This window comes from Euprymna scolopes, chromosome 3, assembly GCF_053919585.1.
Source record: "Euprymna scolopes isolate OS-2025 chromosome 3, ASM5391958v1, whole genome shotgun sequence".
NCBI classification, from domain to species: domain Eukaryota; kingdom Metazoa; phylum Mollusca; class Cephalopoda; order Sepiida; family Sepiolidae; genus Euprymna; species Euprymna scolopes.
The window spans coordinates 129,435,044-129,450,037 of record NC_136484.1 but is presented as its reverse complement, the minus strand read 5'-3'; the positions used below and the strand labels follow the sequence as shown (position 1 = coordinate 129,450,037).

The 14,994-nt window shown below is 29.5% G+C and overlaps 1 protein-coding gene across 1 annotated transcript in view; it reads left to right on the top strand.

Moving 5' to 3' along the window:
* Positions 1–14,994, top strand: part of LOC145259102 (protein FAM91A1-like) — a 131,165-nt gene that overhangs the window by 42,782 nt on the left and 73,389 nt on the right. Inside the window, exons 2-3 of the mRNA XM_080116760.1 lie at positions 2,383–2,467; positions 12,558–12,767. Of these exons, the coding sequence (XP_079972886.1) occupies positions 2,383–2,467; positions 12,558–12,767 (295 nt within the window). The remainder of the gene's footprint in view (positions 1–2,382; positions 2,468–12,557; positions 12,768–14,994) is intronic.

Genomic DNA, 14,994 nt, shown 5'->3' with positions numbered 1-14,994 from the left:
TTTCAATTCGGGTGAGGGGAGTAGAGATAATAAACAAAGTGAAGATAAAGAATAAAAGAAATCGAAAATGGAAATAGAAGACGGGATTAAGTAGAGACTGGAAAAGCAAAGTAAGGAAAAAGGAGGCATTTGAACTGATATAGGGAAAACATTGATAGAATTCTACCAAGAAGGATCACAGCAAGAGACGACAGTGAGTCTTAGTTGAAATTTAGAACATGAAAGATAGCAAGTTAGCTCAGACACAGAGACACTAGTGACAAGACCCTAATGACACACACAATTGCGTCAAACAAGTAGTTTGTATACAATGTCTGTGTCTGTATTGCTGACTTCATTCTCTAGACTCTATACATGACTCCTAAAAAGATTAAGAAAAACCACGGCACATAAGTTTGGGCTAAGGTGATTGATGAAGGGGGAAGGGATATAGCTGCACAATAATAAGCATAAATCCATTTGGTTTTTATGTTTAAAACTATTTCCCACAATTTCATATAATTAATTAGCATATTTATATGAATTTAGAATTGATAAGCAGCCATTTATGATAACAGCTTATCATTTACTCTTAAATATTAAGAAAAGTTTGCCATATAATATAAGGCTGAGTGAATAATTAATGAAAAGTCAGATCTTTATGTATTTAAATGTGGCCATTGCATCTCTATAACTGGCTTATGCCTATCTTATTTAACCTTGCCCTTTACACTACCTTTAACTTTGCCTTGTTAAATTGCTGCTACGAGTTGCATCACTGATTTTGTTGCTATTGTTTCGATGTTTGTTTTGGAGGAATTGGGTATAGTGTTAAAATTATTTTTTGTTTTATGTTTTTTGTGAGTACATATTTTTCGAAAATAATTTTAATGTCATTTAAAGCCAAAAAAGCCCAGTTGAAAATTATTGGAATGTTAATTTGCCAACATATGTTGAAAATACATAAGTTTTACTTTGATATGGTTTGATTACTACTGAATTAGAAAGAACTTAATAAAAATATAGTTGTAACCCTTTGATCACCTTTGTGGTCGCATCACAATAAAACCAACACGACAAGTTGGTGATACTGTCAGTGGAAAAAAAAAAAAGACCCAAATGTTGTCTGTTGATAGCTGTCTGATCTTATTATTAGTGATTATTTTTTCAGCCTGACAGAGTACAAAATAGACTTTGTGGCTTAGTGGGGGATGCCCTTTTCTCTTCCCTGCAACCTCTCTCCCAGAGAAGAGACGTTGTAAGCCTTTGTTTTATCATTACTTCCATGGCAAATGCTCATCTGAACTCCAATCCCTGGTCCCCCCTTGCCAATCTTTCACGATAAACACCCGTCTAGCTGAAACCACTGCCAAAAATTTTTGCCACTCTTTAACTGTGCCAAAACCAAAACATAGATTCCATGAACAAAGTTTCTTTCTCAGAAGTGCACACCAGTGGAACTCTCTTCCGTCTGCCTGTTTCCCACCTGACTACAACTTGGATGTCTTCAAGTCCAACATAAACAAATTCCTGATGAACCACCCCCTTAAGTAAGACACTTTATCAAATCTCCAATACTAACGATTACTACAATACTATCTCATTGATTACTGTACATGCAATAACACTTATCCCCGAGTGGCTTCTGGGCCTTGATAAGTGGTGACTCTTATGTATATATATATAAAAAAAAAAATCTGCTTTTGCCCAACTTTGATTTTAATCACTGATCTCCTTCAGGGGACTCCAAGCTGGTTAACCTACTCTCTGTCCTTTTGTACCTGCTAATCAGGGATAGGGAGATAAATGAGGAGTGCTGTACATTCATCATAATAGAAGACCTCAAGACATGAAGAAATATTTATCTTTCACCAATCTACATTCTAGGGTTCCCATAAAGTAATGAAATAACACTCTGCTTCACTACCCAAAACCACTCCTAAGTGCACTCAATGCATGATGCCCCAGTGGGTGTCTGCACACTGCCCTGTCACACTCCAACAACACTCTCCTCTCTACTTGTTGAGGAGTCATCCAAAAAGGTATAATATACTCAAAGCAATTGCAAAAACGTGTGTGTGTGTGCATATGCATTGCTGTAAAAACTGGTCAAAATGTTGATATAATCTCTTGAAAAAAGATAGTTTTATATGACCTTGAAAATGAGCAGATTATCTTTTTCATTCTTTTAGTTAGCGTTGTAATAAAGCACAGGCATTTTTACAAAAATCAAATTCAATAAATGCAGTATTTTTTTTATTTATAAACCAAAATTTTTCTTTGTTTTTACTTTTAGCTTTATTTTTTACTTAATTTTTTTCATTAAATTAAAAAAAAAATTTTTTTAATTAAATTAATTAATTTTTAAAAAAAATTTTTCATTAAATTTTTTTTAAATTTCAGAGTCTTGGAAATTCACAAAAGGAATACGAAAAAGCTGTGGTTGAATTTAGTGTGAAGAATCAACTACGATACAAAGGAAACTTGGGTAAATAATTCATTCATTTCTTAAAGAGTAACTTTAAAATGCTGTTGAACATTGATTCTTCAAGATCCTTAAAGAATCGTCCTGAATAAGATCATTAATTTAATGTTAAGATGATTTTCTAAATATTAATTTTTCTTTCCTTTTATTCATTTATTTCAAGTCAAATGTTTTGAATGTAGTAGTTTTTTTTTTCTAACCAGAATTAAGAATTTAATAAACTATCTTTTTTATAAATTCATATGGTTACCCTCATCTAAAAACTTGGCTGTTCAAAAAGAACTTGAGACATAGCTCATCAAACTGAATTTACCCAGCTATAATTATAACTTATGGTTACATGATAATACTTTGATTTCTTAATTAATAGATTTATCAAGTGGAAATGAAATTTAATAAACTAGAAAAGCTGCATTTATAATGCATTTCTTTGTCCATAATATGAAAGCAAATATGTGATTTGTAATAATTTTACAACAGCCATTTTTTTTTTTTTTTTTTTTTTTTTTTTTACAAAGAATTTAATACTACCATAATCTAACATTACAGTTAGACACAGGGTAATTTTTGATGTAGAAAAATCCAACTCCCCAAAAAGAGGCACTCTGGATTGGGACAAAAATTTTAATTCCCTTAGTCTAAAAGGATTGTTTGGAAAAGAAAAAAAATAGTTAATCCATTATTTTTTTCAAATAAACTTTGAAAAACTTCAACAAAAATTAATTTTTAAATTTTCAAACTCTGAGTAAAAGAGTAGTTCAAAACGATAGCATCAGTTAAGGATCCGACTATAGTTTAAATAATCCCAGGCTCCCTATTGGTGATGACAATCTGTTTCCATCTGTCACAACTGAAGGAAACGGCTCTGCTGAGCTCAACTCCTATTTGTGTTAGTTGCAAAGGGAATTTCAAGGGAACAGACAACTCTGTTTAGGAATAACGAAAGGTTTATTAAAGTAACATGAATGTCACTAAATCTAAGTATAATAACCATTCCAGTTCTTTAAATTGCAATATAAGTAAATAGTCTTTTACACTGACTGATGAGAGCTGAGAGATTTTTTGACTTGCTTATGATTTATCTGGATGTTGAGTTTCTTCCAAGTGTGGCTCAAGGTTCTTATAAAGAGGGCTAAAGATGTGTCAAACAGTCCTCACAACTCTGAACACAATTGATTTTTCCAAAGTCTACTTGCTTATATAAAATTCCATTTCAGACTTGAATAGTTTGGGTCAAGAAAAACCTGATTGATCCTGTAGCTCTTCTTTTTCTCGTTCTCTCATCCAATGAGATCCAACCCCTTTTTCTTTGTTTGAAATAAATGGCTAGGTAATAACAACAAACTGCTGTTTTTATTTATCACAGTGGTCATCAAGTTTTGAAATAGGGGTCCGTGTTAATTAACATAGTTTTATTTTGTCCACAGGGTGATTTGCCTAATGGATACTATGAAATTAGCTTTGTTTAGTTTTAATTGGATCAAATTTATTTTATTCACTGGTACTATTTTGAAAAATATGAATTCACAAATAAAATGGAATAAGTTTTACTTTGCATCTAGTATTCTATTTACATTTTTAAGTTGATGTCATTCACTTTAAGTTTTTTTTTTTTTTTTCTGGCAAAAAGCATTAGCTTCATTTTATATTATTTTGACCAACTTTACATCATGTTGTCATTTACATATGGCTGAAAAATGGTGTTTCTTCTTAAATTCATATTTATCCCCATACTAAACACTTCTGCCTATTTAATTTATGCTCAGGGTTGCAATACTAGGGTTGCTCCAAAAGTAAAGCCTCATATTTTTTTCTAACTCCAAAACAATTGAGGAACTACAAAGACATGATCTATAAAACTTGCCATTTCCTTCAGTTGTGGCAGGAGTACCCTTATAATGAGCAATTTTTTTTGTGCTCCAAAATTTATTTTTCTACATAATCACATTTTTCTCCACATTTGGAGACATGTTTCAGTTCTACATGAACCTGGTCATGTCACTATTTATTTTAACATGTATGTCGAAATGAAAATGGAAGAGCAAATTATCTCAAGAGGTTAAATGTAGCTTGGGTCACATGATTTGTTCAGAGAAAATTTTATAATCGTAAAAAGTAGATATATGTACATTCATCCCGTCAGGTAGAAGTTAGTGAGTAAAACACATGCATTTTCAAGCCCGTGATGAAAGAAAATAATAAAACTAATATCAAGTCAAACATCTCTGTCACCTGAAATTAATTCAGAAATAAAACTACTGCCCTATAAGTCGACAGTTAAACCTTCAAAAATAATAATATATATATATTAAAAATTTCATCACTTATATAAATATTTTAATAATATATCTAGATAAATAGCGAGTGAAAATACTGACTAATATAAAATTTTCCATAATTTTTGACAGGGGTTCATTCCAAAAGTGAGGCCTTCTATTTTTTAAAGTCAAAAATTAAAATGTTGAAGAGCTAGGAAAACGAGAGTGATCCCATTAAAACGAGTAATTTTTGATGCTCCAGAATTTTTTTTCTACCTAGTTACCACTGTTCTTAGTGTACTTTTGCCAGCCTCTTTTGATGCCTTGGTTGTAAATCTCCAGAGCATACTTTGTCACTCACATCTCCGTCGTTACTCTGAAATTGCGAGCCCATTTCTTGTGCTGGCATCAACTGCATCGGTTTTGTAAACGTTCTACAGGCGCCAGTGAATGTTGATGGGTTTAATTTTTTTTTTTTACATAGAGGAATTCAATAACACATCTTTCCTTCTGACACGCATTTATAACAGGAATTGCTTTCTTAGTCTCACAACAGAGAGATAAAACTTTCAGTTCATGAATGCATAAGTTCAGCCATCTTAACAATATGATTTGCACTCCTCTTTGATCCATTCAGGCAAAAAAAACCAAAAAAAAACCGGCATTACTTTTGGAACAACCCTCATATTTGTATTTTAATTTTGTTCTGATTGTTGATAGATTTCCTCTTTTTTTTTTTTTTGTTCAAGTTTTTAATTAACTTGTTTTATGAAGTCAATATATGCTTCTAACAGCATTTTGTTTATCTGTAGTTATTCTTGTGTTCAACTAATTGTATATAATGAGTCATTTATTTTGTGTTTTGCTTTTAAAAAAAATTGATTGGTCATAAACAAACAAAACAAAATTTTTCTCTTTCTTGTCAGAAGTCAAATTAATTTTTTTTCTCCTCTTTATATTCGTGGTTACTTATTATAGAAATTGCTTAGGGCGAATATTATGAAACTCTTACCTGACGCAATTTTTTCTCTATTGAAATCTGAATGCTGTTTCAAATGACTGCCTGCATTTTCTGTATTGTCTTTTTTCTGGATGCCAACTCTTCAGGCTTAGAGAATGGTAGAAAGGTTTCTTGTGTCTTGTAATTGTTTTGCCATGAGGATTGGTGAAATTGAATCGGCAAGACTAATGTGACTGTTCTCTTTCTCTTTGATTACAAAGAGTAGAGAATGGCGGCTTCTATTTTGTATGTATTACCATATTGATAATTCTGTTCACTTTTGGACGAATGTCTTGCATCATTTGCTAAAAAAATAAGAAATGAAAATTGATTGAAGCCAATCTTTAAGATTCAAACTAGTTATGAGTGTAGAAACTAGCGTTGGGACGATTTAGACAGAAATGAGAACATTAGAATGTTTCGGGGTATTGGTATCAGAATCCCAAAATAAATTTAGCCCAGTTTCAAATTCCAAAAACGATTCTTTTAGTTTATTTAATTTTTGTTTAAAACTTAATTTTCTAATACTGGTACTAATAAATATTTATTGATTTTAAACTGTAAATAAAAAATAAAATAATATCAAATTTAATTTAAAAAAAAATTGCATAGGTAAAAAAAAAAAAAAAATGGCTTGTGAAAAATAAAAATGAAACTGTTGGATAAACTGCATAAAAGGAAAACTTTAAGTTCATTAAATTAAAAAGAAATTATTTACAGATGAGAACTTTTCATGTCCCCCCCCCCTCCTGTCCTCCAATGAATTTCTACTTTTTTTTTTAGATGATTTTAGAATCAGAATCAGTAATTGTATCAAAATCAGGGAAAATATTGGAATCATCTCATCGCTAGGGCTATGACAAGAGAATATTCTTTTCATTATTTTGACGCTCGAGTATATATCAGTTAATATCTTATGTTTTTATATAGAGTGATGTGGTTCTCGATTGATTAATTGTCTGTGTTGGATATATACTAGAGAGTCAAAACAATGAAAAGAATATTCTCTTGTCATAGCCCTAGTTATCACTAGTAGAAACTCTTATTTGATTAAAAGTATTACAGAAACAAAGACGATGGATGAATAAAAAAATTAAAATGCAAAAGAAAAAAAACTGCACCAAATTATATACTTTAAATTGTTACAAGATTTTGTTTTTTATTTGAAAATCTCAAAAGAAGCGCTGTTACTGAATATTTGTTAGATTCCTTTTCTTCCAACATACACATCACTACATTCATATTACAAGTATATTAATATTAGACTTTTTGCCTCTACACTCCAAATCTGTTTATGCAACTTCTTTGCCTTTTAGCAATGAGTAAGATGTATCTTTTCTGATACTGCATTTCATCTTTTGTTCTCTGTCACTGAATGAGAAATCGTTCTGCATTGAGGCAATTTAAGTTTGTCTCAATCTAAAGTGCCCCTTTTGGAGCAGCTGGGTTCATCCTACAGTAAAAACTGGACTTGTGTCTAATTCTGCATCATGAGGAGCTGTAGGAACACTGCCAGGAAAATTATGACTTTAAAATTTCCAGATTGTATTCTTGGAATGCAGTGGAGAAATTTTTCAATCCAATATTCTTGAATGTGGCTTTAGTTTATTTTAAATGACTTCAGTTGATATTTAAGATTAAAAGATTATGACTTATTAAAGTTGTTTTCATTTTAAATCCCTAATCCTTGCATCTCGTCAGTGTTTTCTATGTTAATCTTCTGTTGCATTTTCTCTGTAGCTTTGCTATTGTTACCCATGAATCCTTATTGCCTTTACAATTCATAACTGCTTTACATTAGCATCAGAATAAAAGCATTTCTTATCGACTTGTAGACACAGACACACACACACACACACACACACACACATATATATATATATATATATATATATATATATATATATATATATATATATATATATATATATATATGCTTATATAAATGGCACTTTATGTGTGTAAGTTTGTTTTCTATGGACTCTGAAACGGTTGGACCGATTTTTAATTTCACACAAATGTACTTTATGTATCTAGCAGTGTTCTTCGATAAGTTTTGTATCGGAATGCCCCCCCCCCCCCATAAGCATACAAAAATCGATGATTGAAAAAATGACTGGGTAGAAATCCTAAGTAATTCACAATTGTATTTTCAGTGTTACCAATACTGAGGATTGAACCCTCAACCTTCAGAAGAGTAACTTTACAAGTGAATTTTACCAAGTACTTTATCCACTACGCCATGGGTCTTTGCAGATTGAGCACTCAAGATGAGAACAGTAGTCCAAAGAATTCAAATAATACGAAAAGCAAATATGTATTAACAAAACAGATTAAAAAAAAACTACTACAAGATTTGAAAATTTCTTGACACATTATTTAGAATATATTAAGTCAGATAATGGGAGCAAGATGGGAAAGAAATAATCATCAGGCCAATAAATGAAGAATGCAAGAAAATGTTGATCATTATTTTCATTAATTGTTGATTCGGCACCAAAGTTTATACTTAAACATTTTATGCTGGAGTTTTGTTTGGTCCACTGTTAAGTCCTCAATCAGTGAAAATTATCTGTAAATGTAAGGGTGAATGAGATCACTTACTGGCAAGTTCAGGCTGGTGGAATGTTAATATTTCTGTAAATTATAGATTGTACAGAACAGACATCAAAATATCTGATCTCACTACTTAAAGATAAGAGCAAATATTTATCTTTTTTTTTTTTTTATCAAACTTTTTGTTTATTGAATTCGATTTTTAGTTTAGTACAGGGTTGTATCAGTAGTTCATCTTTTAAAATGATACATTTTATATCAAAATTGTATAATATGAAACAATTAAATTCATTAATTTGCTTAATATTTTAAAGTTTAAATTTTCTTCCTCCTTTTTCTTTTGTGTCTTATTTCTTCTAGTTATCCACTCACTCATTTAATCTGCTCTCCTGGCCGAATTTTTTTTTAACCTAACTGTGGACCTTTCACCTTCCATTCTCTCTTCCTCTCTGTTTTTACAGAATGTTTTTTTTTTTTTAGAATCGGCAAATTTAAAATAACAACTCTATTTTTTTAAATTGCAGAAATTTGCAACTATCGACTATTTTGAATTTAGCTTAGTTTGGCAATTCATCATAAAGTAACTGATACTTGAGCAGCATTTGCAAATTGCAAATGATACAATCAATTTACTTGGAGAAACATTTGATGAATGAATAATTTCATGAAATGTACCTGTTAATTGGCTACCTTATTCGTGCCCTTTAACCTCATTAGATTATTGAGGAGGGGGAATATGTAAAGTCCCATGTTTACACTGCTAAACCAGACACAATAGACCACTTGGAAGACAACATTTGACGCATTATTGCCAAAATACAGCCTAATTTAATGCATAAAATTTGTGAAAACTGGACTAGATTATGCGATATATACTCAAAATTGTATTGTAATCATAAATGCCAAAAATTAATCTCTGGAATAAACCACGTATTTGTATAATAAAAATATTTTTTTGTGATTTATTTTAATTCAAAGTTCACTGCCTCTAATAAAACACCCCCTTTTTTTTCTATTTCTCTTTCTTCTTTCATATTTTTCCTTGTTTTCTTTTAAGTTTAGAGGTACTTTTGTGTTAAATTGATAACAAGTATGCTATTATTATAACTTTATTCTTTGATATTTTTCAAGAAATAATTTTACTTGATAATAGTTTTACGCAATTTTCATCAGATGTAATATTTTAAAGGAGGTTAAGGGGATCTATTAGTTTCTTTCTAGAATTAATTTCATTATTTTTTTAATATGTCATTATTTTAAAGGAAATAATTAGTTTATTGCTTTTATGAATATTATAACACTTTTTTTTTTTTTTTTAACAGTCTTATCACTTTATAGACAGATATTGATTTTGAACTAAGAACATTTTGTTATAACTAGTGGTGTGACACTTAATTGGAATCGTTGTAAGAATCGTGTATTTGGGGAGAATCGAAATTGGAATCGCATTGTTAAGAAATACCTTAGATTTACGATTCTTTCATTAAGATTCTCTTTTATTTTTAAGTTGAACTGTTTGTTTATAAACATATTTATAACATATTTAATATGATATGTAAGAATTTTATTAACTACTTTAAAGGTAATCTTTATTTATTTTAATGAGTTTTCTTATTCCGTCACATATATAGGTGTTGTGTGTCTGTTTCGAAACTTATATAAAACAAAAGTCCACTAAAAAGTTGATGAATACTTAATCCTTAGAGAAAAAAGATTTTACAGTGTTCTCATTGTGAGTAAATCATGTTAAAAATCAGTGGTTTTTCAAACTGGTGACTAAAAAATAATTTTTTTAAAGGGGGGAGGGGCTTATCTTTTGGCAAGTTTTTTTTTTTTTTTTTTTACCGACACTTTTCCATTAATTAATAAATGAAAAATGTCTTGTCAACTTTTATATCTTTTAAAAATAAAACCAGCAAAGTCAAATTATTTAAACAATAAAAGGTTTAATAGAACAATGCGGTAAGTGAATTTAATTTTTTTTTTCTTTTAGAAATTTACATTTTATTAAAATATTCTGCGAATGAAGCAATTAAACATTTCTTTTGGAACTTTTTTGCACAATAAAAACAAAAAAGAAAATGTGAAAAATTTATTAAAAAAGGAAAAAAGTAACTTTTTTTTTTTTTAAAATCCTTCGAACCCTTACTTTGCAAACTGACTAGTCACTTAGAGTCGTTCAACTAAAGGACTGTAGGGGCTTGGTTGACATTCACCGATGCCTGGTATCACAGTCGTGATGTGAGCATAGGTAAATGTTTCCCAACCTCTAACAAAAAATAAAAAGGTTGTCAGAAACAGCATTTAGGCGGAGGCGATTTCGAAAGTTCAATAAATGACTTTTATTTAACAGAAATAAACAATTACTAAAAATTTCCTTTTTCATATAGAAATAAAGAGGTAAATTAAGACATTAAATAAGAATAAACATTAAAGGACGATAAGTATATAATTATATAATAAAAATGAATATAGAAATAAACCAATGGTAAATGTTACCTTACGCTACAATGGGACACCGACCACTCTAATTTGTTTTTTTCAGGGCTATTCGAGGTCGCTGACAATGAATCTGATAATCAAACCCAGCGCAAATTTACCGTTTGCTTGGTATGAATCCCTAGACCTTGGGACTATTTTGTGCCATTTCACCGCCAATATAAACAGAATCTGTGTGAAATGGTAAATGTTGGTGCATTACTTACGGAAAAACGGTTAATTAAACTGCAGAAGCACCTGTTAATGGAATACACTCCACAAAAAAAAGAATGGAAAACATAAAAATGTGTTTGCTGCTTATGTTTTTGCAAACCGCTCGTGAAAACTTTATTTTTTGATCGATTAAAAAAAAGCATTAAAATTACGTAAGATATAAAAAAGAAAAAATAGACCACATTTTTTTTTTTTAAACTTTATTAGAAAGATTCCTACACGATGTGATAAGACACTTCACTATGCCCATTTGCACACGAACGAAAGAAAAACACTATCGAAGGTGGTGAAATGGCACAAAATAGTCCCAAGGTCTAGGGGTTCATACCATGCAAATGATAAATTTGCGGCAGATTTAATTATCATATTCATTGTCAATGACCTCGAATACCTTTAAAAAGCCAAATTGGTCGGTGTTCTGTTGTAGCGTAAGGTAACCTTCACCAAACGAATTTATTTAGATTTAAAAAATAACATTATTGTTAAAAATATTTTTTAAAAGTCAAATAAATGAATAGAGATAATTTGAGACAATTAAATATAAAAGGCTAAAAATTTTATCAAAGATTTAGTTATTTTTAAATTTCATTTAGAAATAAGAATATTTTAGAAAGTGGAATAAAAATCAGTTAGTGATTGAAGCTGCAGAAAAAAAAAGTTAAATTTTAAAGAGTTATCGAAGAGAAAATAATTTAACAAAAAAATGAATATCAAAAGATAAACAAAACATGGTCTTCCTCTTGAAATTGGGTGTTGTATTTTTGTTGAATTAATCATGACTTACTTTTTCTTTATATTTTTTAATATATAAAATGACTCCTGAAATTGATTGTTATTAATTTCATGATGCATGTTTAATTGATGATTAAAATATTTGTTTTGACTTTTATAATCAATGAAAAAAATTTTACAAAAAAAATCAAATCGTTTTCGAAATTCCCTTAATTATATTTCCACTTTTTCGTTGTACCAAATTTTTTCGCTACACAAAAACTTTTGATTATATAATGGTATATTTCAAAACAACAAACTCATGAGAATTAGAATCCTTCTTGGTATCAGAATCGTTAATCAACATTTTCCTGGAATCGGAATTGGAAAAAATTTAGGAATCGTCCCAACACTAGTTATAATGAATTAAGATGTGTGAAACTTATCTGACTTCAATTAAAAAAAAAATAAATCTCCATAATAAAAGTAAACGTACATATGCCTAACATTTTTGTGGTATGAAGAAGATGGAAGAAATAAGGTAAAATGCAAGCTAAATGTCAGTGAACAGGAAAAAAAAAACAATTTGAATACCACCTCAACTTCAAGTTATCTATATTTTTTTTTGGGGGGGGGGATATTTTGTTTAGCAAAAGGATTAATATTTTATTTACATTCAGATACTATTTAGTATTGCTGTATATTTTTTTTTTATATTTTTTCTACCAAAAAACAAAAATAATTTTTTAATTCTATGTTCTAAAAATTAGTTTATTTTCTTAAAATGTTCTTTTGTATTTTTTTCTTTTGACTTATTTCAAACCGATGTAATAATGCTTTCTTTCATCTTTTGTAGTAAAAACATTTCGCAAAGATGAACGACGTTATTATGAAGAGCTCTTGCTTTACAGCCGTGAGCACCTTATGCTCTACCCCTATCACTTATCTGATGTGGTGGTGCGCGGCTTACGGGTCACCCCCTTCTCCTACTATATTGACATCATGTCCTCTATTATGACACAAGAGAAAAGCTATGACTCCTTGCCAAATTTCACAGCAGCAGACTGTAAGTATTTTGATTTATTAATTTGAACAATTTTTTTTTTTTTTTTTTTTTTAATTGAAATATGAAATGGTTCTTATTATAAGATATGCCCATTTTTTTACTATTAAAAAGTATATTCCTAAAGAACTGCTTCATTTAAAATAAATATTTATAAACTTTTGAAAAAGTTATTTTCTGGACCAACATTCCATTCAATAATCGTTCTCTGAATAAAAAAAAACAAGACATTGTCAAAACACTGTTATAAGCGTGAAGAAAATGAGGTTATAGTCAGCTAACATACTTCCTAATTTCTGGAAGAAATGACAAGACAAATCAGTTACTTTGCTTTTTTTTTTTCTCTTACAATGATTTTTTAAATTTGGTTATTTTGATTTCAATAATTTCATTTGCTATTTTGATTTCAATAATTTCATTTGCTATTTTGATTTCAATAATTTCATTTGCTATTTTGATTTCAATAATTTCATTTGCTATTTTGATTTCAATAATTTCATTTGCTATTTTGATTTCAATAATTTCATTTGTTATTTTGATTTTAATTTCATTTATTTTAATTTCAGTGATTTCATTTTTATACTTTCATAAACATATATTTATTATATGAATTCAAATAAAAACTTTTATTTTTAAAATTAAAAAAACTTTTCATTTTTATAATTTCATAAACATATTTTTGTTATAAAATTTCAAATAAAATAAAAGCTAAATAAAAAGTGCAAATAAAGATGTGTTATTTTTATCTGTATAATTTTGTTAATCTTTATTGAATACTTTTTAATAATGTCGTTTTCTTATATTTTATTTCAATAAATCACTTCTCAATAGAAATACTGAAGAACAATAAAAGTGAAGTAACTGATTTGCCTTGTCACCGCTTCTGACAACACTATGCTGGAAATAGTTGACTATAACCAAAAATGAATTGGAATCAAAGCAAGTTCATCGTATTATAAGTCTTGTTTAAAATCAAAATACTTTGTAATATATATGAGGGTTCGTTCTAAAAGTAATGCATCCTATTTTTTAACTAAAAAAAAAAGAAGTTGAAGAACTACGAAGATGGTAGTGAAACCATTAAACGAGTGACCTTTTGTGTCCCAGAATTTATTTTTCTACATAGTCACCACCATTCTCAATGCACTTTTGCCAGGATAGGGTGGTGGTTGTGCATAAGCGTCCGGAGTGCACTTTGTCACTCACACTTTGTCACTACTCTGAAATCTAGGAACCCATCTCCTAATTGTGCTGACAACAGGCATTCAATAGGTGCTGGTGAATGTTGATTGGTTTAATTTTTTCTGTATGGAGGAATTCAATAACGCATCTCTGCTTCTGACGTACATCCACAAGAGGAGTATTTTTCTTAGAGTTTCACAACAAAGATGGAACTGTGAATGCATAAGTTCAGTCTTAATAACAACGTAATGTGCATGCCTTTTGATTTATTAGGACGGAATTAAAAAATAGGAGACATTACTTTTGGAATGCTCCTTGTAATGTATAAGAAATTGTTTAAAACCAAATTAGATGCTAGATTTTTTTTCTAGTAAATGAAAACGATATAAATCAAAGAGTTATTAAACATTTTTTTATTGCCTCACTATAATGTCGAATGTCAGTGATAGCTGGTTTCTCCTAGTGTCAATTGGAGACAATTAATGTCTAGATTTTGTGTAGAGAGCATGCTGGTGACAGATGTGGAAAACAGATCCAATATTGAAAAGTGCTATAGATTTGAGAATATAAGTAATCATTTTTTTAAATATATATTACTAGTTACTGATTTCTTGATTTCTTTTAAAATTTTAGAAGTCTTAATCAAGTATTTAGGATAACATCTTCATGGCTCTTACAAATCTGGAAACCAATCAAGAAGAAAAGCAAACATGTAAAGTTAACAATTGACAACATTTTGTGCAAACTGTTTTCCTTTTGTCAACACAAGAGAAGCCTTTTCAGCGATACATGAGGATGACACACTTTTCTACGATAAAAAGCTCAATAATTGTGCTAGTTTGATATGAGATGTATTGAACATACCTTACAAAGACTTAGAAAATAAATCAAGCAATACACACACACACACTATATATATATATATATATATATATATATATATATATATATATATAATGATTGTATAGTTTGCTTTCCTAGATGTAGATCCACTAAAATACCTGTGTTTATTGAAGAGTGCTCAATGGAGGACAGAGCAGGTATATAT